This window comes from Narcine bancroftii, chromosome 13, assembly GCF_036971445.1.
Source record: "Narcine bancroftii isolate sNarBan1 chromosome 13, sNarBan1.hap1, whole genome shotgun sequence".
NCBI lineage: Eukaryota > Metazoa > Chordata > Chondrichthyes > Torpediniformes > Narcinidae > Narcine > Narcine bancroftii.
In genome coordinates, this window is record NC_091481.1 from 71,640,450 (window position 1) to 71,665,151 (window position 24,702).

The 24,702-nt window shown below is 37.1% G+C and overlaps 1 protein-coding gene across 1 annotated transcript in view; it reads right to left on the minus strand.

Moving 5' to 3' along the window:
* The window catches only part of ep300b (E1A binding protein p300 b), a 120,755-nt gene that overhangs the window by 14,031 nt on the left and 82,022 nt on the right, over positions 1 to 24,702 (minus strand). Inside the window, exons 18-27 of the mRNA XM_069909180.1 lie at positions 24,152 to 24,391; positions 15,609 to 15,697; positions 13,940 to 14,020; positions 13,348 to 13,404; positions 7,671 to 7,748; positions 7,457 to 7,524; positions 5,324 to 5,474; positions 3,509 to 3,655; positions 2,458 to 2,571; positions 1,850 to 2,015 (exon numbers count right to left, since the gene is read on the minus strand). Coding sequence (XP_069765281.1) covers positions 1,850 to 2,015; positions 2,458 to 2,571; positions 3,509 to 3,655; positions 5,324 to 5,474; positions 7,457 to 7,524; positions 7,671 to 7,748; positions 13,348 to 13,404; positions 13,940 to 14,020; positions 15,609 to 15,697; positions 24,152 to 24,391 — 1,191 coding nt within the window. The remainder of the gene's footprint in view (positions 1 to 1,849; positions 2,016 to 2,457; positions 2,572 to 3,508; positions 3,656 to 5,323; positions 5,475 to 7,456; positions 7,525 to 7,670; positions 7,749 to 13,347; positions 13,405 to 13,939; positions 14,021 to 15,608; positions 15,698 to 24,151; positions 24,392 to 24,702) is intronic.

Below are 24,702 nucleotides of genomic sequence, written 5' to 3' on the forward strand. Positions count from 1 at the left end.
GTTTTTTTCCCCCTCAAGATCTTTCATAAGTTGTGTGCATATGTGCTTTATTCCCACTACGATTTCACTGCCCCGTGTGTACATAATACATCACTCAGGATGTCGCCAATGGAGGTTGCCCCCCACCCCACCCCTCCGCGATACCAGATATTTAATGTTAAAGAGCGCATGGACCCAGGATTTCATGGTCCTGCGTGAGAGGCACACCCGGTATTTCAACACGGGTCGCTCACATGCCTATTTAGTGGGTTGGCAGTGGGAATGGGGCTATTGATACAGATTGATCACATATTGATGCACATGTTCTTCGGGCAATAGATTAGTGAGTGTACTTAACAAAAGCATTTATTGTCTTCAGGAAGATTCAACACAGCAGAAATGTCAATAACGCAACTGCTGCGATACATTCTGTGACGTTGTTAAAGGCTCAAAGACACAGCATAACTGCACTTATTAAACCCACGAGCTCTACTTTGGTTGTAAAATTAGTGACAAAGACAAACCCTGGGCCCCTCACCTTTGTTGTGCAACATGTGTAGCTTGGTTCAGAGGTACATTATGTGATTAAACATGCAGAATTCAATAAAAAGTTAAATTACTCCAACTTCCTACAGCAAATCTGAAATTATCTTTATGTTCAGCTTGAAGTTGTCTATCATAATCCCCAATTTTTTTCCTCCGGGAAGCAAACCTTCTGAAAAAAATGTCCAGTGTTATCAGAAAAGAGCAGCAACAGTTTGGACATATTGCATTTTTTTTCTTTCAAGGTGGCAACCTGCCTCCTGTCCTAACCCTGGACACTTAAACTCACAAAAAACCTTTTCTCTCATGTCAGTTTTGGTTCTTCTCCCAACCAACTTCATTCAGTCCCCCAAGTGACTCACAAAAGTTTTTCTGTGATTGACATTGAATCGGCCAAATGAATTGGGTTCATCTCTTGCTTTTTTGACCAAAGATAGATGACTGGTATTTGCCAGTCTTAGAGGAAAATGTTCAGGTCTCCTGCTGTCATCATGAGGATGGGAATGTTCATTGGATTGGTGGTCAATTCAATCATTGCTTCATCAGACAACTCAGAAGGAACCTTTCAAGAGAAACTGAAATTGCTGCTAGCCTATCAATAATGTACTTTGTTCTCAAGCCCAATTAAAACATTGGTAGCAGTCAACAGTCCAAGTCCAACCCTGATATTAATCGATGTTTCCACTATGTGTGTAGGTTTGTTGGAATTTTCCATTTATGTTTCAAGGGATTTAAGAGAAAAAAATTTACCTGAGGCAGATTCAAACGGTGGAGCAGATGATCAGTTCCCTCCTCCTTGTACTTCCTCAGTTATCACCCACCTCTTCCTTAACCTAGTCATTCATGAAATCCTTATGCATTTCTTGGTCAATTAAAAAAATTTCAAGATGTGTCTACCTCTGCCAAGACTGGCATTTCTTGCCACCCCTAGTCACTCTGAATAAAATGACAAGGAAGAGCCTGTTGCTGTAGGCCTTCTGTGGAAAATGTATTCTCTCAGATGCTAATGAAGGACTTCTACGATTTAGACTCGGTGAAAGAATGGCAATGTTCCAATGCTTGGCTCTATTCTTTAATGTACCCAGCAAACCTCATTTTAAATCACTCTTTGTAGCTTAGTATTATTTTGAAGAAATTCCTTCTCTCAAAACTTCTCTCTCCAAATAGGATGCACATTCTTGACTAAGCGCTGGGGAGAGAATCCATTTTAACTTCTAAAGACCTAGACATTTTCCTACTTCAAGTTACCACCATACAAATAGAAACAGTAGTTGGAAATGTGTATCCCAATTAACTAATAGATCTTTGGGTAATAATGGCACAATACCTTATAATCATGAATAATTCGTTCTGACACTGCTTTGTCCAACATCTTCTTGTACCACTCCTGCAGTCTTTTGGGCTTGGGGATTTTCTGATCCAGAGGATGGCAGTGAAAAATATAATCATCACCTTCACTTGGAGGACAAGCCCAAATGTGCCCTGCTGTGTATCTAGGTTATTTTAAAAACACACGAGACTAAGTACAAAAGCAGACTAGGATCCCCTCCCCCAGCCCACCCAAGTGAACGCGGTGTGTAGTCATGACACTAGGCTGACTGGCAGAAGTGGAATCTAGGCATTTGCCTGAGGTTATTGTTTTTCTTCAGATAGGTGACCAAGATTTTAAAATGAACCGAACAGTTGCCGAGACAAAAAAAAGACTAGCTATATTAAAATGTGTAGCTACACAAACCATATTTGAATACTTTATCTTTACACCATCTTCTTATCAAGCCAATAGTAAATAAAATCTCAACACAACAAAGATCACATTCTAAATTTGGAGCCAAGTGGAAATAAGAGAAGATGTAAGACCAATATTACAAGAATGTGAAAATTAGTTTGTAGGAGCAATTTTCAGTATGCTCACAGCGACACCAAGTAAACACTTACCCTAACTTTCTTACATATTCTAGATATCCAATTAGAATTTCATGATAGACAGCTGTTCTCAGACATCGAGGGCGGAAGAAATGTACACTATCGAGGTATGATATATACACACGTCTATAATGGAAAAGAAATAATTTAGCATCTCCGACCAGCAAACATAGGCAATTTTAAGGTTACAGTCTTCATGGCCTTCACTGGTTGATTTGCTGTGAAATATAAATTAATTGTTGATATTTAATACAAAAAGTGGAAATCAATATGAAAAATCCATTATGACAGCGAACTTGCTTTTCACTCTTTCTTAATTGTAAATCCAAAAGTCTGCACACTGTGATTGTAGTAAAAACATACAGAATCGTTGGAGGAACTCAGCTGGTCTTGCAGTGTCCAGAGGAGATAAAGATATGTCTCCCATGTCCTCCTCTTTGTCAACGGCTTCCACAAAAATTTAATCAACCCTTTTTCCTCTCTGTGGTGCAAAGTTTCAATTGGACATCCCCATCACCACAACTTGCTTGTTTTAAATTTGTCAATTTCTGAGGAATTGACAATATTCTTTAAAAATTTGGAATAATTTAGTCATGTAATTTGTAAGCTTTCTTCCCCACTATTCTTCTTCTCAAAGTAAACCACCTCAATAATGTTTTTAAATTTTACTATGTGATAATTTCTTATTCAATTCAAAACTCTCAACAACTGAATTTCACTCACCAACCCAACCTTCTCAAGGGCAACTGGTGCAAATACTGTGAAACACGAAAGTCTGAAAATCCGTGGTTGTAGTAAAAATACAGAAATGCTGGAGGTACCGTGTTCTGGGCCTGAACCCTTCTTCAGGCCCAAATGTCAGTGATACATACTTACCTCCAATTGCGCTGCGAGATCTACTGAATTCCTTCAGCACTTGTGTTTTTACAATAATAAATACTGGTCTTGACAGCAACATTCACAACTGGCAATTGAGGAAAAAAAAACTCCAGAGTACCAAATGGAGTAATCAACATCTTCACTGATCATCTGCATATTATTATCATAAAACAAATGGAATTACCTTTGATTGGGTGGAGGGCAGTCAGAACCATATTCTTGCACATGCATGCCAAAGAAACACACATCAACACCATCGATCTCTTCAAAGGCAAACAAAGCTTTAGTTCGATAAGGGAACGACTCTGCCATTTCTCCATTATCAACAAATCTGTAGGTGAACATCAAGTAATTAACAAATTTGTTCAAGCTTTGGTGACGTATCTTCAATTGTTAATGTTATTGAAGTTTGCATGTAGATGTCATTCGGATCCAGCATTATAAACTGAACAAATCATATAGAGAGTAGATGTAACAAATTTGGAAAACCTAACTGTTAGATAACTAAGTATAAAATCTTTTAGTATTCTGGATGTATATCAGCACAGATGCATTTCTAATATGTAGGGTTCAAAGTTTTCCATTTTAATCAATACGATCTATCTGGAAAATCAAATCTGTATGTTTTTAAAAATGCAAACTACATACCTAGGTATCCTTCTTTAAAAAATTATTTGCCACCACTCAAGTCCTGCACTAATCTATGAGACTATATTCAGCCTTCACTGAACCTCATACCTCCTCAAAAAAGAATCAATAGCCAGACATAATCTTCCCTTAATAAATCTAACTGTCCTTGATTGATCTAAAAGGAAATTTATATTGTCCCATAGAATTGATCATCATAAATCGCTCACAATTGGCCCCTCATTATTCAGTTAAGGACTACAAAGAAAAAAGGGGAAATGGGACATGTTGCAAGTTGGCATGGATCGGAGAGGCTGAATAGCCACCTTTTGCGTCATAACAAAAATGTCAATTATCCCTAAAATCTTGAACTGGAATGGCAAACTAAAGATACAGTAGAACCCCTGTTATCCGGAATTCAAACAACCAAGCAACCGGCAAAAAAAAAGTGGAAAATAAAGGTAAAAAATACATGTTTAAAATTGGTGCACCTCGTCGTTAATTCGCCAATCACGCAACAGTGTCTGGAAACTTTACTTATCCGCCATCTACCAATCCCCATAGATACTGGATACCAGGGGTTTTCCTGCATATTTCTTGGGCCCTAGTCATAATAGTTAACCCTTTCTACCAACTCCACCCTGTACTGGCCACTGTCTTGGGCACAAGACCAAGCCCAACCATTGCCCTTTTTAACCCTAAACTGAGAAAATTACAACATTTCTACTTTCTATCTCAATTGTGTAGCATCATCATCCTTTGCTCCAGCTTTTGCCCATATACTGCAACAAATCCAATTCTCACCTGACTAACATCTCATTGGTTCAAGAATATGGCTCATCAACCACCTCCCTATGGCCACTAGGAATGGCCAATAAATGGTGGCTTTGCCAGCAACACCAGACTGTGAAAATTAACATTTCAAACACTGTGCCTCACCCAGTGTTCCATAGTAATTCTGGTATCCCAAAATACATTGGTTCTCAAAATGTTCATTTCAGAGTGATCACTGGGTTTTAAAAACAACTCTGGACTTTCCACTCACTCCGTCTTTACAATCTTAACATTTAACAGTAATTTCTTAATACCACTACAGAGATCAGTCTAATTTAACTCACTCATTTCACCTTACTTTTGTTCACACTCACCGAGTCCTACTACCCCACTTTTCACTGTATTAGGTGTTTTGTGGCAAATAAACATTTCCTTCTTCCCCAGATTTTCGCCCCCTTTGCCACGTCTCTGATGCTTTTCTTTCGTTAAAGGTGTCATACACAAGTTGCTGCTGCCATATCTATTTCTTGTGCACCTTCCCCATCGATTTTAGTGACATTTTCACCCACAAGCTTTTGCGCAGATTATGTCCTCTCACCTGGTCTTCATCCCTGGCTTGACTTCCACAGTTTTATCTGAACTGTGCACCACCCGAACAGTGCACTCGCCAGCCTCCGGATGATTCTGTCTGCGGAGGAAGTCGTTGATACGAGTTTCTAGGTAAACACCCAGTTTAGTGGTTGGTAACCCTAAGGAAAAAGCAAAATTTTATTTTTATATATTACTGCATTCTCCCACCATTTCATTATTACATTCAGTAAATGCACACTATCCTACATTAGGACTATTCAACAGCCAATTTAAATCATGGCTGGAAGAGCAACAAGGTCAGTTACAATTCCTTCTACAACACTGTTGTAGTTATCCATCCCAGCACAAGGAAAATGGTTTCTAGAAATTAACAATGTGAACCATTGTAAGCCACCATCCAAGTGCTAAGACCAAGTTGACTTGCCCATTACTGCAGTGGGTGAATATGGTTCGAAAATATACCAGGTTTATCTGTTAAGATATTCTGTCTGCTACGTGCTGTTTACTATCACCTCCAGGCATTAATAGGGATGGTATGATTCATTTATGTCCCCAAGGACGTGAAAATTACTCAGGGTTCCTATTTATTTAATATCTAGTAGCAAACACTTCCTTCCATGAAGATCCACACGGGCAGGATAATGCTCAGTTGCAATTAATAGAGAGAATTGAATCATCCTGCAACATTTTAGTTATTTTTCAGGATCTAGACATTACCTCATCCCAAATTAAACCCAGAAAGGTGATGGCAAGTTGGCTTCTTGAGCTGCTATATTCTTCTCAAGAAGTCATTTTCAACATGCCATTGGGGAAGGAGTTCCAGGATTTAGATCCTGAAATGAGAAAGGGCTGGGTATAGATTTCTGCATCAGGACTGACTGTGACTGAAGAGCGGGATATTCCGTTGCTGCTGTTCCGTGTACCCACTTCCCCAAACCTTCTTGATGGTAAGTATTGCAGTTTCAAGCAGTGCTGTGGAGCAATCCAGATAAATAACTGCAGACACTTTATGGATGGCACACATGACAACGATTGTGCATTAACAGTGGATGGAAAGAACATGCAAGGTGGCTGATGGAAGTGTCAAACAAGGGGGGGGGGGGGGAATAGAGTTTCTTTTGTTTTGCTGGATCAGCACCATCCAGACTGCCTCTTACATTCCTTGTTTGAACTTGTTGAGGGCTTGCAAAATTCAGGCATGGACTGCTTAATTTAATAAGGAATTGGGAATAGAATTGAAAAGTGTGCAGTCATCAGCAAATATTGTCACTTTTTACCTTGTTGTGGAAGTAAGTCACTGATGAAGCAGCTAATGCCTTGAATGTGCAGTAATTAACCTTTAACTTTGTGGGAGGTATGAATACACCCACTGGAGTGGTTTACCCTTGATGCTCATTGGCTTTGGTTCTACTGGAGCTTGATGACGATGTATGAAGCCCAATACTTTCTTGACATCAAGTGTAATTGGGACGGAAGGATCAGTTGTATCTCGAAATGGACACAAGTCGGAATTTTGCCCGTGCGCGTGGAGTACCGAAGTCTTAAAGCAAATTTTTAAATCAAATCTTTTCTTCATAGTAGATCTGACGATAACAACTTAAAGCTTCCTGAATTTGTCAATCAACTTTAGTGAATCTTTTCACATTCTGGTCCATGTTTACCTTGTTCGTCGGCATCCTGGGGTCCAAAGGCTGGGCGCAGCCATCTTGATTCCTGTGTGCATGCGTGAGTCTTCGGTTGGTGAATTCGCGCTCTTCATTTTCGTGCATGCACCAACCAAACTCGAATATGCAAACCCACCACGCAGACGCCATCCAAACACTGCACATGCACACAGAAATCAAGATGGCTGCGCCCAGCCTACGGACCCTGGGACACCAACTAACAAGGCAAGTACTCACATTTTGGCTCTTATATTCCTGTTATACTTTGTCAAATGCAACATAAACAGTGTGAATTTTATATATTTTTATATATATTTCTGGTTGTATGTCTGGATGGATGCAAGTCACATCGGTTGCATCTCTCTGGTGAATAGTTTTTTTCTCTCTGAGAAGGAGACACTGTTTTGCTGAACATACTAAACAGCATTTAAAGGTGGATTGGCTTTACAATCATAATTCACCACAACAGTACTTACTTTTTGCACAGAATTTATTTTCTTTCCTTGTTTTCCCAGTTTTCTTTAAACAGGGATCACAAACAAAACTGCAGGAAGTAAAAGAAGACTGGTTACTAGAACTTGAAAGTTAAAATGGATAGTCTACTTATACTTGCAGAAGACTCATTATTTAACCACGTTCTACATACGGAACATCAAGGAGATTATTCATTTCCATAAGTTTAGAACTTACCCTGAGGGCCAAATAAGTTCATGGTGAAGGACACAGATCTGATGCATTTTCCGACCACATTCAGTACATTCAACAAATCTGCAGAAACAATATAGATGTCAAAAGCCCTCATAATGAGTTATAATGTGCTTGCTAATCACTTTGTTCACCAAAATAAAAATGGGTGCAAAAGATCTTTAAAGTAACATGCTTCCTAAAGAACAAAAGGCTTGCTGGCACGCTTTGCAAAGACATCTGAAAAACCAATACATAAATTACACGTCTCTCTATTTTCATATGGTTTTAAATGAGCAACAGGATTACGTAAAAGTTCAAAAAAGGAAAATGCTTTCTAATACTCAATCTGATTTATCATGTATTTTCTAACAGGAAATATTTGCAAGAGAAAATTATTTAAGGTGCCAACACTGTTGATGTGTTTTTTTAGTTTACAACATTCCTGAAAAGCTTTAATATGCATTATTTATGATAAGTTGGTGGGTTTGAGATGAGCCCCTCTAATTAAAACTAAAAGTGCCTGGGAATAAGATTTAAACCTTTCATTACCATATGAGGTTTGGGATTTAATTTTTTTTTTTTTTTTTAAATTTTTATTTTTCACACCATAAATCACAATAGCCATGATATACACTTTTTCTTTTCCACACATTTACAGTGACTTTTTCTCCCTCCCCCCTCCCTCCTCCCAAGCCACCCCCCCACCCCCCCCTCATCCATTTTATGTATACAATCTAGGTTGCATTAATTCAGTTAGACAATGTTGTCATTCAACAAAAATACACCAGAAATTCTACTGAGTCCATTCTTTTCTTTTCTTCCCCTTCCATCAACTTAGGTAATGTTTGTTCCCGGTAGGTTTTCGCTATTGTATTTAATGTAATATTATTTCTTAAACTATATGTTATTTTTTCTAATGGAATACATTTATTCATTTCTATATACCATTGTTGTATTTTCAAATTATCTTCCAATTTCCAGGTTGACATAATACATTTTTTTGCTACGGCTAGGGCTATCTTGACAAATCTTTTTTGTGCATCTTCCAAGTCAATTCCAAATTCTTTATTTTTTATGTTACTTAGGAGAAAGATCTCTGGATTCTTTGGTATATTGTTTTCTGTTATTTTATTTAATATCTGATTGAGATCATCCCAAAATTTTTCTACTCTCTCACATGTCCAGATTGCATGAATTGTTGTTCCCCTTTCTTTTTTACATCGAAAACATCTATCAGATACTGTTGGGTCCCATTTATTTAACTTTTGCGGTGTAATGTATAGTCTGTGTAACCAATTATATTGTATCATACGCAGCCTCGTATTTATTGTATTTCTCATCGTTCCAGAGCATAACTTCTCCCATGTTTCCTTTTTTATCTTTATATTTAAATCTTGTTCCCATTTTTGTTTAGTTTTACCATTTGTTTCCTCATTCTCCTTTTCTTGCAGTTTAATATACATATTTTTTATAAATCTTTTGATTAACATTGTATCTGTAATCACATATTCAAGGTTACTTCCCTCTGGTAAACTCAAGTTGCTTCCTAATTTATCTTTCAAGTAGGATCTCAGTTGGTAATATGCCAGCGCTGTATCTCCAGTTATATTGTACTTATCTCTCATTTGTTCAAAGGATAAGAATCTACTTCCTGAAAAACAATTTTCTATTCTTTTAATCCCTTTTTTTTCCCATTTTCTAAAGGCAAGGTTGTCTATTGTAAAAGGGAGTAGCTTATTTTGCGTCAATATTAGTTTTGGTATTTGGTAATTTATTTTATTTCTTTCTACATGAATCTTCTTCCATATATTGAGGAGATGGTGTAATACTGGAGAAGTTCTATGTTGTACCAATTTTTCGTCCCATTTATATAATATGTGTTCAGGTATCTTTTCCCCTATTTTATCTAATTCTAGTCTCGTCCAGTCTGGTTTTTCCCTTGTTTGATAAAAATCTGATAGGTACCTTAATTGTGCGGCTCTATAATAATTTTTGAAGTTTGGCAATTGTAAGCCTCCTTGTTTATACCATTCTGTTAATTTATCTAGTGCTATCCTCGGTTTCCCCCCTCTCCATAAAAATCTCCTTATTATTTTCTTTAACTCTTTGAAGAATTTTTCTGTCAGTTGTATTGGCAATGCCTGAAATAAGTATAGTATCCTTGGAAAAATGTTCATTTTAATACAGTTTATCCTTCCTATCAGTGTTAGTGGTAGCTCTTTCCAATGCTCTAAATCGTCCTGTAATTTTTTCATTAGTGGATTGTAATTGAGTTTATATAATTGGCCTAGATTTTTGTTTATTTGCACACCTAGGTATCTTATTGCCTGCGTTTGCCATCTGAATGGGGATTCCTCCTTAAATTTTGAGAAATCCGCGTTATTCATAGGCATTGCTTCACTTTTATTTATGTTTATCTTGTATCCCGACACTTCTCCATATTCCTTCAATTTCTTATATAGTTCTTTTATTGATAGTTCTGGTTCTGTTAAGTACACTATCACATCATCCGCAAACAGACTGATTTTATATTCCCTGTCTTTTATTTTTATTCCTTTTATATTATTATCTATTCTTATCGATTCTGCTAGTGGTTCTATAGCTAGCGCAAACAATAATGGTGATAGTGGGCATCCCTGCCGCGTTGACCTGCTTAAGTTAAATTGCTTTGATACATGTCCATTTACTGTCACTTTCGCTAACGGTCCCTCATATAATGCTTTAATCCAATTAATAAACTTCTCCGGTAAACTGAATTTTTGCAATACTTTGAACAAGTAATTCCATTCTACTCTGTCGAAGGCCTTCTCTGCGTCTAAAGCAACTGCTACTGCCGGTGCTTTATTTCCTTCTACCGCATGAATTAAGTTAATAAATTTACAAATATTGTCTGTTGTGCGTCTTTTTTTGATAAATCCAGTTTGGTCTAAATTTACCATTTTCGGTACCTGTTCTGCTAATCTGTTCGCTAATAGTTTAGCTATTATCTTATAATCTGTGTTTAGCAGAGATATTGGTCTATATGACGCTGGTGAGAGTGGATCTTGCCCTTGTTTTAGTATCACTGTAATTATTGCTGTTTTACATGAATCTGGTAAGTTTTGTGTCTCATCAATCTGGTTGATTACATCCAGGAGGGGCGGTATTATTAGGTCTTTAAATGTTTTGTAGAATTCTATTGGGAGTCCATCCTCTCCTGGTGTCTTATTATTTGGTAAATTTTTTATTATCTCTTGTATTTCTACTGTTCCAAATGGTTCTGTTAATTTATTTTGTTCCTCTATTTGTAGTTTTGGTAGTTCAATTTTAGTCAAAAATTCATCTATTTTCCCTTCTTTCCCTTCGTTTTCGGTTCGGTATAATTGTTCATAGAATTCTCTGAAGTTTTCCTTAATTTCTTTTGGATTATATGTAATTTGTTTGTCTTTTTTCCTTATTGCCAATACCATTTTCTTAGTTTGCTCTGTCTTAAGCTGCCATGCTAAGATTTTGTGTGTTTTTTCACCTAGTTCATAATATTTCTGTTTTGTCTTCATTATATTCTTCTCCACCTTATATGTTTGTAATGTTTCATATTTTATTTTTTTATCCGCCAATTCTCTTCTTTTGGTTGTATCTTCCTTTATTGCTAATTTTTTTTCTATGTTTATTATTTCCCTTTCCAACTGCTCTGTTTCCTGATTATAGTCCTTCTTCATCTTGGTTGCATAACTTATTATTTGTCCTCTAATGAATGTTTTCATTGCGTCCCATAGTATAAACTTATCTTCCACTGATTCCGTATTTACTTCAAAGTACATTTTTAGTTGTTTTTCAATAAATTCTCTAAAATCCTGTCTTTTAAGTAGCATGGGGTTTAATCTCCATCTATACATTCTTGGAGGGATGTCCTCTAGCTCTATTGCCAATAACAGGGGTGAGTGGTCCGATAATAGTCTAGCTTTATATTCCGTTTTCCTAACTCTTCCTTGAATGTGGGCTGATAACAGGAATAGGTCTATCCTTGAGTATGTTTTATGTCTAGTCGAGTAGTATGAGTATTCCTTTTCTTTTGGGTTTTGTTTCCTCCATATGTCCACAAGTTTCATTTCTTGCATTGATTTAATTATAAATTTGGTTACTTTGTTCTTCCTGTTAATTTTTTTCCCCGTTTTATCCATATTTGGATCCAAATTCAGATTGAAATCCCCTCCTATTAGTATGTTCCCTTGCGTATTAGCTACCTTCAAAAAGATATCTTGCATAAACTTTTGATCTTCTTCGTTAGGTGAATATATATTAAGTATATTCCAAAGCTCTGAATATATCTGACATTTTATCATAACATATCTCCCTGCTGGATCTATTATTTCCTCTTCTATTTTAAATGGCACATTTTTGCTAATTAATATAGCCACTCCTCTTGCTTTTGAATTATACGATGCTGCTGTTACATGTCCTACCCAATCTCTCTTTAATTTCTTGTGCTCCAATTCAGTTAAGTGTGTTTCTTGGACAAATGCTATATCTATTTTTTCCTTTTTCAGTAAATTTAGTAGTTTCTTCCTTTTAATTTGGTTATGTATTCCATTAATATTTAGAGTCATATAGTTCAGCGTAGCCATTTTATATTTTGTTTATCTTCTCTTTCCGTTTTTCCATCATTACCTTTCCTCCTTTTCCATTTCTGTTTTCTTATTTTCAACTCTTTACCAGACAACATTGGATTTAATTCTTAAGTAGTTAATACTGCTTGCTTCAATTTAAAGTTGTATATAGGCCCATATGTCTAAAGTCAAATTATTTCATATCTATTCAGATGTAAATTCTTGTTGTGATAAATGTGTTCTGATAAATGTGTTCTTGAAAAATACTGGAGGGATGTGTTTCAAACTTTATCTTTAATCCTTAATGTAAATCTACATCTCAATCCTTTGGTTGCTCTTTTTGGACCAACTGGAGAGGATGATGTACTTTCAACTCCAATCAAATGTCGTTCTCTGTCTTTTGCTTCTCTTTTAACCAGACATGAAACACTATTTAGATGGAAGGGTGCTGCTCCACTCACTTATGCTCAATGGCTGAGGGACATTATGTCCTGTTAAAAAAGAACCGCTACTCAATTAATAACTCAAATATAAAGTTTCAAATGCTATGAGGACCATTTCTGAATTATTTCTATAACCTCTAGGGAAAATATTTAATCCTGAATTTTAATATTTTGCTGTTTTATCTTAGGAACAAAGTAGATTGTTTCATTAGTCATACAACATTGGTTTGGGGATGGGGTTTAGAGCCACGCTTATATATGATAAAATTTTCTTTCTGATAATATTGTTGCATTATGGATGCGCTATATGTTTTATATTTTGTTGAGTTATGTAATTTTTATTGTGCATTCCATAAATGCTTTATAAGTGCATGTTTATAAGGAAGGAAGGTGCCAACACAAAATTTTACTAAATGTCAATCTCAGATCTGCTCCTGGCATTTATGCAAAGTTGACTTCCTTGGTTATACCCATTTCTAACACCAACAGACATATCAGCAGAAAATTGGAAACAAAGCAGTTTACAAAAATATGAAAGAAAGAACATCAATGGAAAATAAATCTTGACTACAGAAAGAGTGACTAAAAAGGTTCAGGATGATGGCAAGAGCCACCTGATAAAATAAAACACAATTTTCAGAGAACACTTACATTTCAGGGTCCAGTGTATCATTCTTCTTCTTCGAAAACTGTTCCTTTGAAATAGTCCTAAAGGAAATTAAAATCTGAAGATAAGGTAGGATACAGGAGATGGCACACAGCGAAGAAGTTGTCTGGTGTGATAATATAAAAAATAAGATTGGGTCCTCAAGCAATTTACAAAAACCCATGCTGCAGTGGAATACAGTATAATATACCATGCCAAAGTAATTAAGCTAATGCAAACAGAACAAATCCTTCCACTGCCAGAATAGATTATAAATGACTGCACAGGGCTAAGGACGGTCTTGACCAAGAGATACTGAAAAAGTTTCTCACCGTGACTAAAACAAACACACAACACACGGTAACAGATCAAAATTCTGATTTTTGTTGTACAGAATATATTTTAAGCCTAAATCTTACTATAATTTCATTTGTTGATTTTAATTAAATAAAACAATCAAGTCTTTAGTGATATGGAACTGTCAAGTACAGTATTTACTTTCGAGAAAATTAATGCAAGAAATACACAGTACACAAATGTTAAATGAAAACAATACGGTCTTTAAATGTTTGGATTAATGCTTGAAAATATACTTACGTTTGAGGCTGTGAAGGGTCATCACCCAGGGAGACAGTTTCTCCTTGAATCTCATTGAAGCATTTCTCGCAGAAGTGATATCTTTCAAGATAAATATCTCGGTGAAATTTTATGTTTAAACCTTATGAGCAACTGCTAATTAATCAGCTGAACCCACAGCAGATTTCTCCCCCCCCCTCCCCGCCCCTTGAAAATTAACATCTTTTTCTTAACCACAAAATTTGAGACTGAGGAAAATTTTGGAGATTACCATTGTTTTATAATTTTAAAAAATAATTACAAAATGGGATTTACTGTATCTTGTGGTTTTACAGGAAAAAACATTAAACTAGAGAGAAGGCAGAAAAATTCACAAGGATGTTAATGGGATGTTGGAGGGCTTAAGTCATTAGGAAAGACTGAATAAGGAGTTTTTCCTGGAGCGAAAGAGGATGATCTGACAGGTTTATAAAATCATGAAGGGTATACATTAATATGAATACTCAGTGTTTTAGGAGTATAAAACGAGAGCTAAAAGGCGAAAGGAAAAAGACTTAAAGGGGCTTTAAGCAGCCTATTTTTCTCTACAGACGGTGAGGGTACAAAGTGCTGGGAAAGTGATGCTAATATAATGAACACTGAAAGACATTTAGACAGATACCATGGTAGGAAAAGTTCAAACACAGGAAGGCACCTTGGCAGGATGGGCGAGTTGGGCTGTTCAACTGACACCAAAGGACACATAACTGGATGGATATTTGGATAAGTAGCACTTAGAACAATTTAATTTTAAAACAATCTTAAAACAATGAGACAGAATTATTTAACCTCACATTGAAAAGACACCTCTTCTAAGAGTGCAGAACTGTACCAGTACCCCACGTGCATTAATCCAGATTAGACACTCAGACCCTAGAGTGTGATTTGGAGTCTCAAAATATTTTACAGTTATCTGACGTTTTGTTTCTCTTTCATTGGTGAGAATACCAATAAATCTGGCATCAAATAAGCACAGTCTGTAGCATAAGATCATTAAAATGCCAATTCTGCACAGCAAACATTCAATTAGATAATTTAATACAATGAATCGGAAGTCATTTTGAAAATCTTTTAACAAATATCAAATTACTCATATAGCAACAATCTAAAACTGATTTGCGTGTTTAGAGAAATAATTTTTAAGCTACTGCAATTCCTAAATGTTTCAACATTTAGTCATTTCTCCATTGCATTTAAACAGAAATATCAACATTTTTCAATGGCACAACAGACAAAATGCTCAAGTGAGATGCACATGAAATTGATTTCCTTCCCATATTATATATTTTGCAGGATACCGCAAAGTACAGATCTTGTACCAGCTTCAACCAGTATTATAGATAAAAGGGAAAACATGATGAATAGAATATTGCTCAAAAATCAAGAAAATATTTGCAGAGGGTTTATTAAAGTCAAAAATGTTGGAAGCACTTAGAAAGCCAAGCAGTATCTGTGGAATGAGAAAAAGCTTCAGGTCTGACCCCTTGGTCAACAAGGAGCCTCAAGGTCTGAAACAACTCCTCCTCTTTTCATCATCTGAATATTTGATAAATACTCAACCAGACTGGATAATATTCTTAAACAGACCACAAAATCAAGCCTGTCACTTATTTAAAACACAAAATCATTCAAAAGCCAGCATCTTTCTTACCTGTTTTGATAACTGTAATAGGTAGCATCCCGAGGGATCGTACATAACTGTTTACCATAGCAACAGAGGGTTTGTGGAGAAAATTCCAGCTGCAAAAGAAAAAAAAATTAAAGTCCATGCAACACTTCAAATTAGCAGTAATATTGCTGCTTTTTGTTCAAATGCCACAAAATCTTACAAATCGACAATTTGCTTTTCAGTGCAGTGTTCATATGAAGGTCAGAAAGGTGCCTGCTGCTCAGCTTCATAGCTTTGTTAGTATCCCCATGTAACCAATTCATTCCATGCAGAAATTAACATGCCCAAATCCTGAAGATTTTTGCTTCATCCAATGAGAATATCTGCTTTTTTTAAACTTCTGATGGTGGCAAGCATTTTGCTAAGTGGTATAGGATTAACCACCTTTGGTTCCTTTGCTACAGGTATCATTTGTAGAAAATGGAGCTCAACGCACTAAAATGAACAATACCAGGCTTGGTGGGGTGTGTAGTGAAACTGTGGGAGACAAATGCACAATTAAAGAACATCAGTTTATTACTTACACTTTTATATCTTTAGTTGAGAAATACTTATTGTTCCCCAGCCAGAGCCACTTTAAATAAATACAAAATGTTGCTTTGTAACTGTTCAATTAAAGATGTTTGTTCAGTTTTGTCAACACAAGATGGTTTCCTAAATACAGTAACCTCACAGGTCAGCAAGATTGTTGATCAAATTAGAACAGTCTCTCATCTCCAAGTGCTTATTATCAAAAGGCAAGCTTTCTTGTCAAGATACTTTGAACCTATTTTAATGAAATCCTCTTCTCATAAATTCAATACAGGAGACTATAATTATGGTGAGTAGAAAGACAGCACAAAAAGAATGAACTTGTATAATTTTAGAACGTAGCATTATGGAAACTCCACCCTCAAGACGCAAAGAGAGTGAGATGAACTAAAAAGGCAGCAAGGATTTCTGTTGATTATTTGCCTCAGTATATTTAGACACATTAAAGACTTGGTGTGATATCCTTTCCCATTTCATGGTATAAAAAGCACAGCCAAATCCATTTTAAGATTAGTCACAAGGCCAAAGTACCAAGAAGTGGCTATCCCCTGTGAAAATGGATCCCCACATCATTGTTTGGGTGGGTAAGATCAAAGTGAACAGATGTAGATCCCTCCAATAATTAACTGATAAAAACACTCGAGAAATGTGCTTAAATAGAATCACTGGAGAAGATCAGACCTGCAGCAACATTAAGGCTTTACACTTGTGACACCATATGGAGCATGCAAGGAGTAATGTCAAAAAGTTGAAAGTGGTCAGAAAACTACAACAGCCAAAATGTTCTTATTTTTTCCGAGTGTTGAAGATTAACCCCATTTGGACGATGTAAAGTCATCTCACACAAAGTGCCTCAAGGGAAAAATTAAATCTCAAGTACAGATAAATGCTTATAGTTTATGCTAAGATATTTTTCAGAATCAATGGGAGATTTTAGTTTACTAGAGTAATGGAATACACTTTATTAATCTGGTGACCAACAAGTTATTTTTAAAAAATTTATTCAAATAACATAACTAAATCTGCATCAATATGTGAAACCTTTTAATGAAATAAGAACTGGGAAAGAACACTAATTCAAGATGATACCAAGAGAGTGAGTTAACTTGCGAGAAAAGACTGCTTCAATTTGAACTGCATTTCTTCAAGTAAATAATACTAATAGATTATTTGATTAAGGTCTTCAAATGCTGAAAGTTTTCTAGAAGGGACAATTTCTGTTAAAAAAAAAAGGGAAAATTAAGAACAAAAAAGGTCATATTGTTCAAATCAACCAGTCATTTAGGAGAAAATTAAAACTGCACTCCTTTCACATCAAATGGGAAAAGAGGAGAAAATGACACTGTGTATATTCAAGAGGGAAATGTTTATGTGTATTTTGGTCAATATGGTTCATAGTGTGAAAAAAAAATCTACCTGGAAGACTCATCTACTGAAGCTTTTGAGATGGTATAAATGTTATGAACACTAATGTTGGGCTTTCTTGGCTATGGAGCAGGTGTTAAGGGACCAGGAGAGATTCTCTGCCAGGTGCAATCCGAGCAATTTGATACTCCTGACACCTTCAACAATAGAGTCGTCAATGGTTAGGGGAGCATGATTTCCCCGGGCCCCTCCTGAAGTCGACAACCATTTCCTTTGTTTTTTTTAAATGTTCAGATAGATTGTTTGCTCTGCATCAGTTCGTTAGTGTCTGCACTTCGCCTCTGTTTGCTGCCTCCTCATTCTTTCAGATAAGGTCCACCAGGCCCAATTTCCTCATCCGGTATTGAGGTGTGATCATGTTGAATGCCGAACTGAAGTTGGTAAACTGCATTCGAACATAGGAGTCTTTATTTTTCAGGTGGGTGAGGGCTAGATGTAGGGTGGTGGTGATTTCACCATCTATGGAGTGGTTGGAACTGCAGAGGGTCCAGAGAGGCGGACAAACAGGTGCTCGATGTGCCCCATGACGAGCCTCTCGAAGCAATTCATGATGATGGACCTGAGTGGGACAGGGCAGTAATTGTTCAGGCAGGACACAGACGACTTCTTTGGCACAGCGACAATGGTGGCAGCTTTGAAACACATGGGGACCACAGCGCTACTCAGGGAGGTGTTAAAAGATGTCGGTGAGAACATTTGCTAGCTGAGCCGCACAACCCCTGAGCACTCTGCCCAGAATGTTATCTTGTCCAGCAGCTTTCCTTGGGTTGAGTTTGTCTAGTTCTCTCTTAACATCAGCCACTCTAAGACACAGCACCCGATCGGTTAGAGGAGGAGTGGTTTTCTCAGTTGCCATATCATGGATAGGATTCCAAAGAGAGCTTTTGGCATAGTCATAAATCAAAATATTGAGTATAGGAGTGGGGATGTTATGGTAAAGTTGTATAATTTGGAGTATTGTGCACAGTTTTGGTCTCATAACTACAGTTAAGATATCAATAAGAGAAAGAGTTCAGAGAAGATTTATGAGGATATTGCCCAGACTTCAGGAACTGAGTTACAGGGAAATATTAAACAGGTTAGGACTTTATTCCCTGGAGCGTAGAAGAATGAGTAGAGATTTGATAGAGATATTTAAAATTATGAGGGGGAAATCACAGAGTAAATGTAGGTAGGCTTTTTCCACTGAGGATAGATGAGATACAAACCAGAGGATATGGGTTAAGAGTGAAAGTGGAAAAGTTTCGGGGGAACTTCACACAGAGAGTGGTGGAAGTGTGCAAGAAGCTGTCAGCTGAAGTGGTGAATGCAGGCTCAATTTTAACATTTAAGAATTTGGATGGGTACATGGGTGGGAAAGGTATGGAGGTCTGAGTGCAGGTCAATGGGATGAGGCAAAAAAGATGGTTTGGCACAGATTAGAAGGGCTGAAGGGGACTGTTCTATGGTTCAGAATCAGGGAAGTACTATATTTTTTACAATTGAAAAGGGTGCTGCTGAGGTTATGCTTGGAATACAATGCACATTACTGGAAGAATATACTAGTGTTAGAGGTAGTTCAAAAGAGATTCACTAGGTCAATTCCTGCGAAGGAAGGTTGTCCTAACACAAACAGCTAAAGTTGGATCTGTATTTTTTGTAATTGTGAATAATGAATATGATATTAGTGAAACATACATTTTCCTGAGGGGGCATGACAAGGTAGATGTTGAAGAGCTTCCACTGGTGAGAGAATCTTTAACAAGATGACAGTTGCAAGATCATTTAAAACTGAACACAAGGTGTCAAATCTACAGAATTCCCTATCAGGAAGATGAGGAAGGCTAGATCATTGGAGAATAGAGAAGCAGAGGTAGATACATTTTTTGAAAGATCAGTGGAGACACGGGACAAATTAGTCATGATCATAATAAATGGTAGACTGGAAGCCTTAGCCCTGCTTCTAATGTTCCTATATTCAACAGGGATAAACAACCCCAGATAAAAACATAAAATGCTAGAAATATTCATCAGGTTCATCAGCCTCCATGGAACCTATGACAGAGTGAATACCTTTCACCAGGATGAGGAAAATTTAGAAATCAAAACAAATTTGAAATTGGGGTAGAAGATGCTGGAGTGCAAAGAACAAAGGGAATGTGTGTGATAGGATGGAGATGGTGGTGGTGATGCCAAATAGAGGGGATGGAAGTTTTTTTTAAATCAGAAAGAGGAAATGCCAGTAGAAGGGAGTGAATGAGAATGGTAGAGAGAAACTGCCAAAATTACAATAAAAGAGAACACTATTTGACCCAGTCATAAAACTGCAAAATTAAATTCATCTTTTTTCGTTCAGATGTAGGCTGACAAGAGTACTTCCTATATTCCTAACAACAACTGCATTTTGTTTTGTCAGATTCGGTATTATTTTTCCTCTCCGCTCTGCCATAAGTTTTAATCTTATATTTAACCTCTTTCACACAAATTACCCACAATTAATTAGCCTTAACCTTTCTCTCTCTTCTCCATCACTAATATTTGCATCATTTGGCCTCCCTTTTGAATTTAAGAACAGAAGAAACTAGGAAAAGGATTGCCACATCATTCACTGTGATCTGTCCCAGGTGTCCACCTCACTTCCCCTTTGCCCTGCATTTATTGATCTTTCAAAACATATACCTAACTCCTCTTCAACACCCCCCCCCCCACAATGATCTCATTTCCCCAGTCCTCCTGGGAAAGAGAATTCTGAATATTTGACACCTTTTTAAATGTAGCGCCTTTAATGCGCCTTCTCATTAGAGATCCTCTCACTAGTGAGAGTACTTCAACATGGACTCCATATCCCCTCTTCCGGATCTTGTATGTTTCATTAATATCACACTCATTCTTCTTAACTACAAAGAATGCAGATTCAGGGTGACATGGTTAGTGCAATGCTGCTACAATACCAGTTTGAATCTGGCGCTGTCTGGAAGGAGTTTGCACGTTCTCACCATTTCGGTGTGGGTTTCCTCTGGGTGCTCCAGCTTCCTCTAACCCTTCAAAAATGTATTGCATTGGAGGAGTCACGTGATGGAGTAGTGGCCGGACGGTGAACTCCAGCCCTCTCCAGAAAAGTCGGGAAAAACAAAGGAAAACACAAAGGCACAGAAATAAAAGTTACAGAAAAGTGAGTATAAAGGTGGAAAGAAGATGGCGACAAAAAAAGAAAAATCAAAAGCAACGGTAAGAAGAGAGGAAGAGAAGACAAAGGAGGAAAAAGGTGAAGGCCTTACCTGTCCGAAGAGGCCCGCTGCGGAGAGAGAAACCCGCTCCCTCAGGTCGGTAAATAATGGACTACAAAAATGGCTCGCAGAGCCGAGTAAAAGTGCGCAACCGCGCATGCGCGAAGTATCGCGCATGCGCGATGCGAATGAAAAACACACCGACGGGAGGGGGGACCAGCTGGGGAGTCGATCTCCACAGCCGGCAACGACAGCTGCAGAACACCTGCAGCAAGAAGAGACCACAGACGACAATAGAAACAAGAAAGAAGAGGAGGAAAGGGCACCAAAGAAACAACAGATGGTCAACCCAGAGGAAGAAGAAGAGGAAGAGGAAGAGTACAGGGAAATAGAAGAAGAAAAGAAAGGCAAGGTAAAGGATATACTTGCTCTTATTAAAGGATACATGGAGTCATTTAAAGAATGGCAAACACAGGAATTTAAGGATTTAAGAAAAAGAATAAACAACACAGAAGAGAAAATAAATAAAATGGAGATGACCTTAACAGAAATGGGAAAGAAAATGGACAAGATGAAAGAGCGGGCAGTAGCAGCAGAAATGGAGGTAGAAGACTTAAAAAAGAAATTGGAGGAATCTAATAAAAAAACTAAAGAGACACAAGAACTACTAGCTCAAAAAATAGATACAATGGAAAACCATAACAGAAGAAATAACATAAAGATAGTGGGCCTTAAGGAAGATGAAGAAGGCAAGAATATGAGGGAGTTTATAAAAGAGTGGATCCCAAAGACCCTAGGATGTCCAGAACTACAGCAAGAAATGGAAATAGAAAGGGCACATAGAGTATTGGCCTCTAAACCACAACCACAACAAAAACCAAGATCTATTGTAGTAAAATTCCTAAGATATACTACAAGAGAAAAGGTACTGGAGAAGACAATGGAAAAAGTAAGAGAGGGCAACAAACCACTGGAGTATAAAGGGCAAAAAATCTTCATTTATCCAGATATAAGTTTTGAACTCCTAAAGAAGAGAAAAGAGTTCAATACAGCAAAGGCGATTTTATGGAAGAAAGGGTATAAATTTATACTAAAGCATCCAGCGGTATTGAAAATATTTATTCCAGGACAACAAAACAGACTATTCTCGGATCCAGAAGAAGCACGAAAATTTGCAGAACAATTACAAAAATAGACTGAGGGAGGAAGACGGGTAATGAGAGTTAAAATGATCACAATTGATATGTATGTGGGTAAAGACAAAAATAGACTGAGGGATGAAGACGGGTAATGAGAGTAAAAATGATCACGATTGATATGTATGCGGGTAAAGAGGTATAAGAGTGAATAGAGACAATGAGCATACATGAATGTATCTGTACTTAGAGGAAAATATAGATAGTATAGACAAGAATTAATAAGGGAAGGTAATGGAATAGAGAGAATAAGGAGGGAATTAAAAGAGTGACCTTTGTGACATATGAAAAGTGAAATCTTTTCTGGGGGAGGCGGGGTGGGGGGAAATAGCGGTCACTGCAAAATCAGTTGACGCTTGCGAGTGGATTCGCAAATCCAAATGGAGAGGGGAGATGTGGTTGTCCGACAAGGGATAAAGGACAACTCAGGAGGTGAAGGGGAGATTGGGGATAAATAAGATAGAAATAGGAGAATAAGGAAAATGTTGGATGTTGTAGGAATGTTGTCTTATAAAGAGTTGAAAATAAGAAAACAGAAATGGAAAAGGAGGAAAGGTAATGATGGAAAAACAGAAAGAGAAGATAAACAAAATATAAAATGGCTACGCTGAACTATATGTCTTTAAATATTAATGGAATACATAACCAAATTAAAAGGAAGAAACTACTAAATTTAAATGAATAAATGTATTCCATTAGAAAAAATAACATATAGGTTAAGAAATAATATTGAAATATTCGAACAAGTATAGGAGCCTTACATTAAATACAATAGCGAAAACCTACCGGGGACAAACATTACCTAAGTTGATGGAAGGAGAAGGAAATAAAAGAATGGACTCAGTAGAATTTCTGGTGTAATTTTGTTGAATGACAACATTGTCTGACTGGCTTAATGCAACCTAGATTGTATACCTAAAATGGATGAGGGGGGGGTGGGGGGGTGGTTTGGGAGGAAAGGGGGTGGGGGGGGAGAAAAAGTCACTGTATATGTGTGAAAAAGAAATAGTGTATATCATGGCTAATGTGATTTATGGTGTGAAAAATAAAAAATTTAATTAAAAAAAAATGTATTGCATTGGAGTGTAATTGGGCAGTACGGGGTTATGGGTAATAAGGGCCAATGACAGTGCAGCATGCATGTCCAAATTTAAACCTTTGCTGCTTTTGTTAGTCAACCTTCCTGTTGCAGGAATAAGCAATCCCTGTTTTCTGCAAATGAAGTCATTTATTTCCAGCATTTCCCAGCTTCGATTCAAAGTCAATGACCTTAAAAATTCTCTTCCGCCCTCTGATTCTGCCTGATCTGCTAAAGCCTTCAAGAAATTCAGATTGCCACTATCTGGCTTTTTATTATTTCTGAGTAAAACCAAAGACTACAAAAGGTGGAATGCTTAAGAAGTCTACCTTGAAATCCATTTACAAATAAATCTTTTTATGATTTGTGAACAAATCATGCTTTCATTATGATTCTCCAAGCACAACTAAACAAAAGTAAAGTTTAATTTCAGACTTTTGCTAAGTGAGCTGACGTGGTTCAGAAAGGCGATAGAAATGTTAAAATTTCCCTGTCTTCTCCATGAGCAAAAATAAAAAGATTCCTTGCAGACATACACCTTCAGTAGATTTACTGGAGGTGCCTGTGTGCATTTTCATAACCTACCCCGTTTATCCCATGCAAAAATAAAAAGATTCCTTGCAGACATGCACCTTCAGTAGATTTTACTGGAGGTGCCTGTGTGCATTTTCATAACCTACCCCGTTTATCCCATCTCCACCACCACAAACAGTTGAATAATCTGTTGATATTCTTTAATTTAGACGTATAGCATGTTAACAGACCCTTCCTGCCCTCGAGCCCATGCCTCCCAAATATATGAATTAACCTACAATCCTTGCAGATTTTGAAGGGTGGGAGGAAACCAGAGCACCCATGCAGACACTGGGAGAATGTACAAACTCCTTACATACGGCACTGGTTATAATCCGGGTTGCTGATGTGGTAACAGCGTTGTGCTGACCACTACGCTAATCGTGCTGCTTCTCTCAAATGCAAAACAATATGCAATTATGACAGGTGGAACAACTATATTCCTGTGGAAGACCCTCTCGACAGAAGCAGGAATGCAGAATACAAAGTATTTAGAGATAACTGCCAGAGACTGACCTTTCTACCACAGCAATATCCAAGACTTTGCATGACAGGGTCGATCTCCAGCTCAAAAACCTCTGCCAGTTTAGTACAGTACTTATACACACGTGACGTTTTGCGATTATATAGCCAGGCATTGTTGAACATCAACCAAATGTCATCTACATACTGCCATGGCTCCTGATACTGGCCAGTGTCTAACTTGCGCTTGATTGTAGACAAGTCCATTGGTGTCTTCACTATGTCAAAGTAGTCCTTCAAGAGACAAGAGAAGAAATAATGAGTTTTCTTTAAAGGCACCAGAAGTGTCTCAACTGGCTTGGTAACTATCACTTAAAATTCTTCCTACAACAGAAGAAATTAATTTAATTATAAATATGAGCAAATGAAAATACTTGAAATAGATATTTAAACCAGTACAGGGATTAATGTTCTCATCACTTAGTTGAATTCCAATGTCATTAAGCAAAGACTGCAACTAAACACCATCAATGCTAACTTCCCTCATTAAGCACTCATTGACTTACCTTGCATTTCAATCTTTTAACATCTTCTGACTAGCCAAC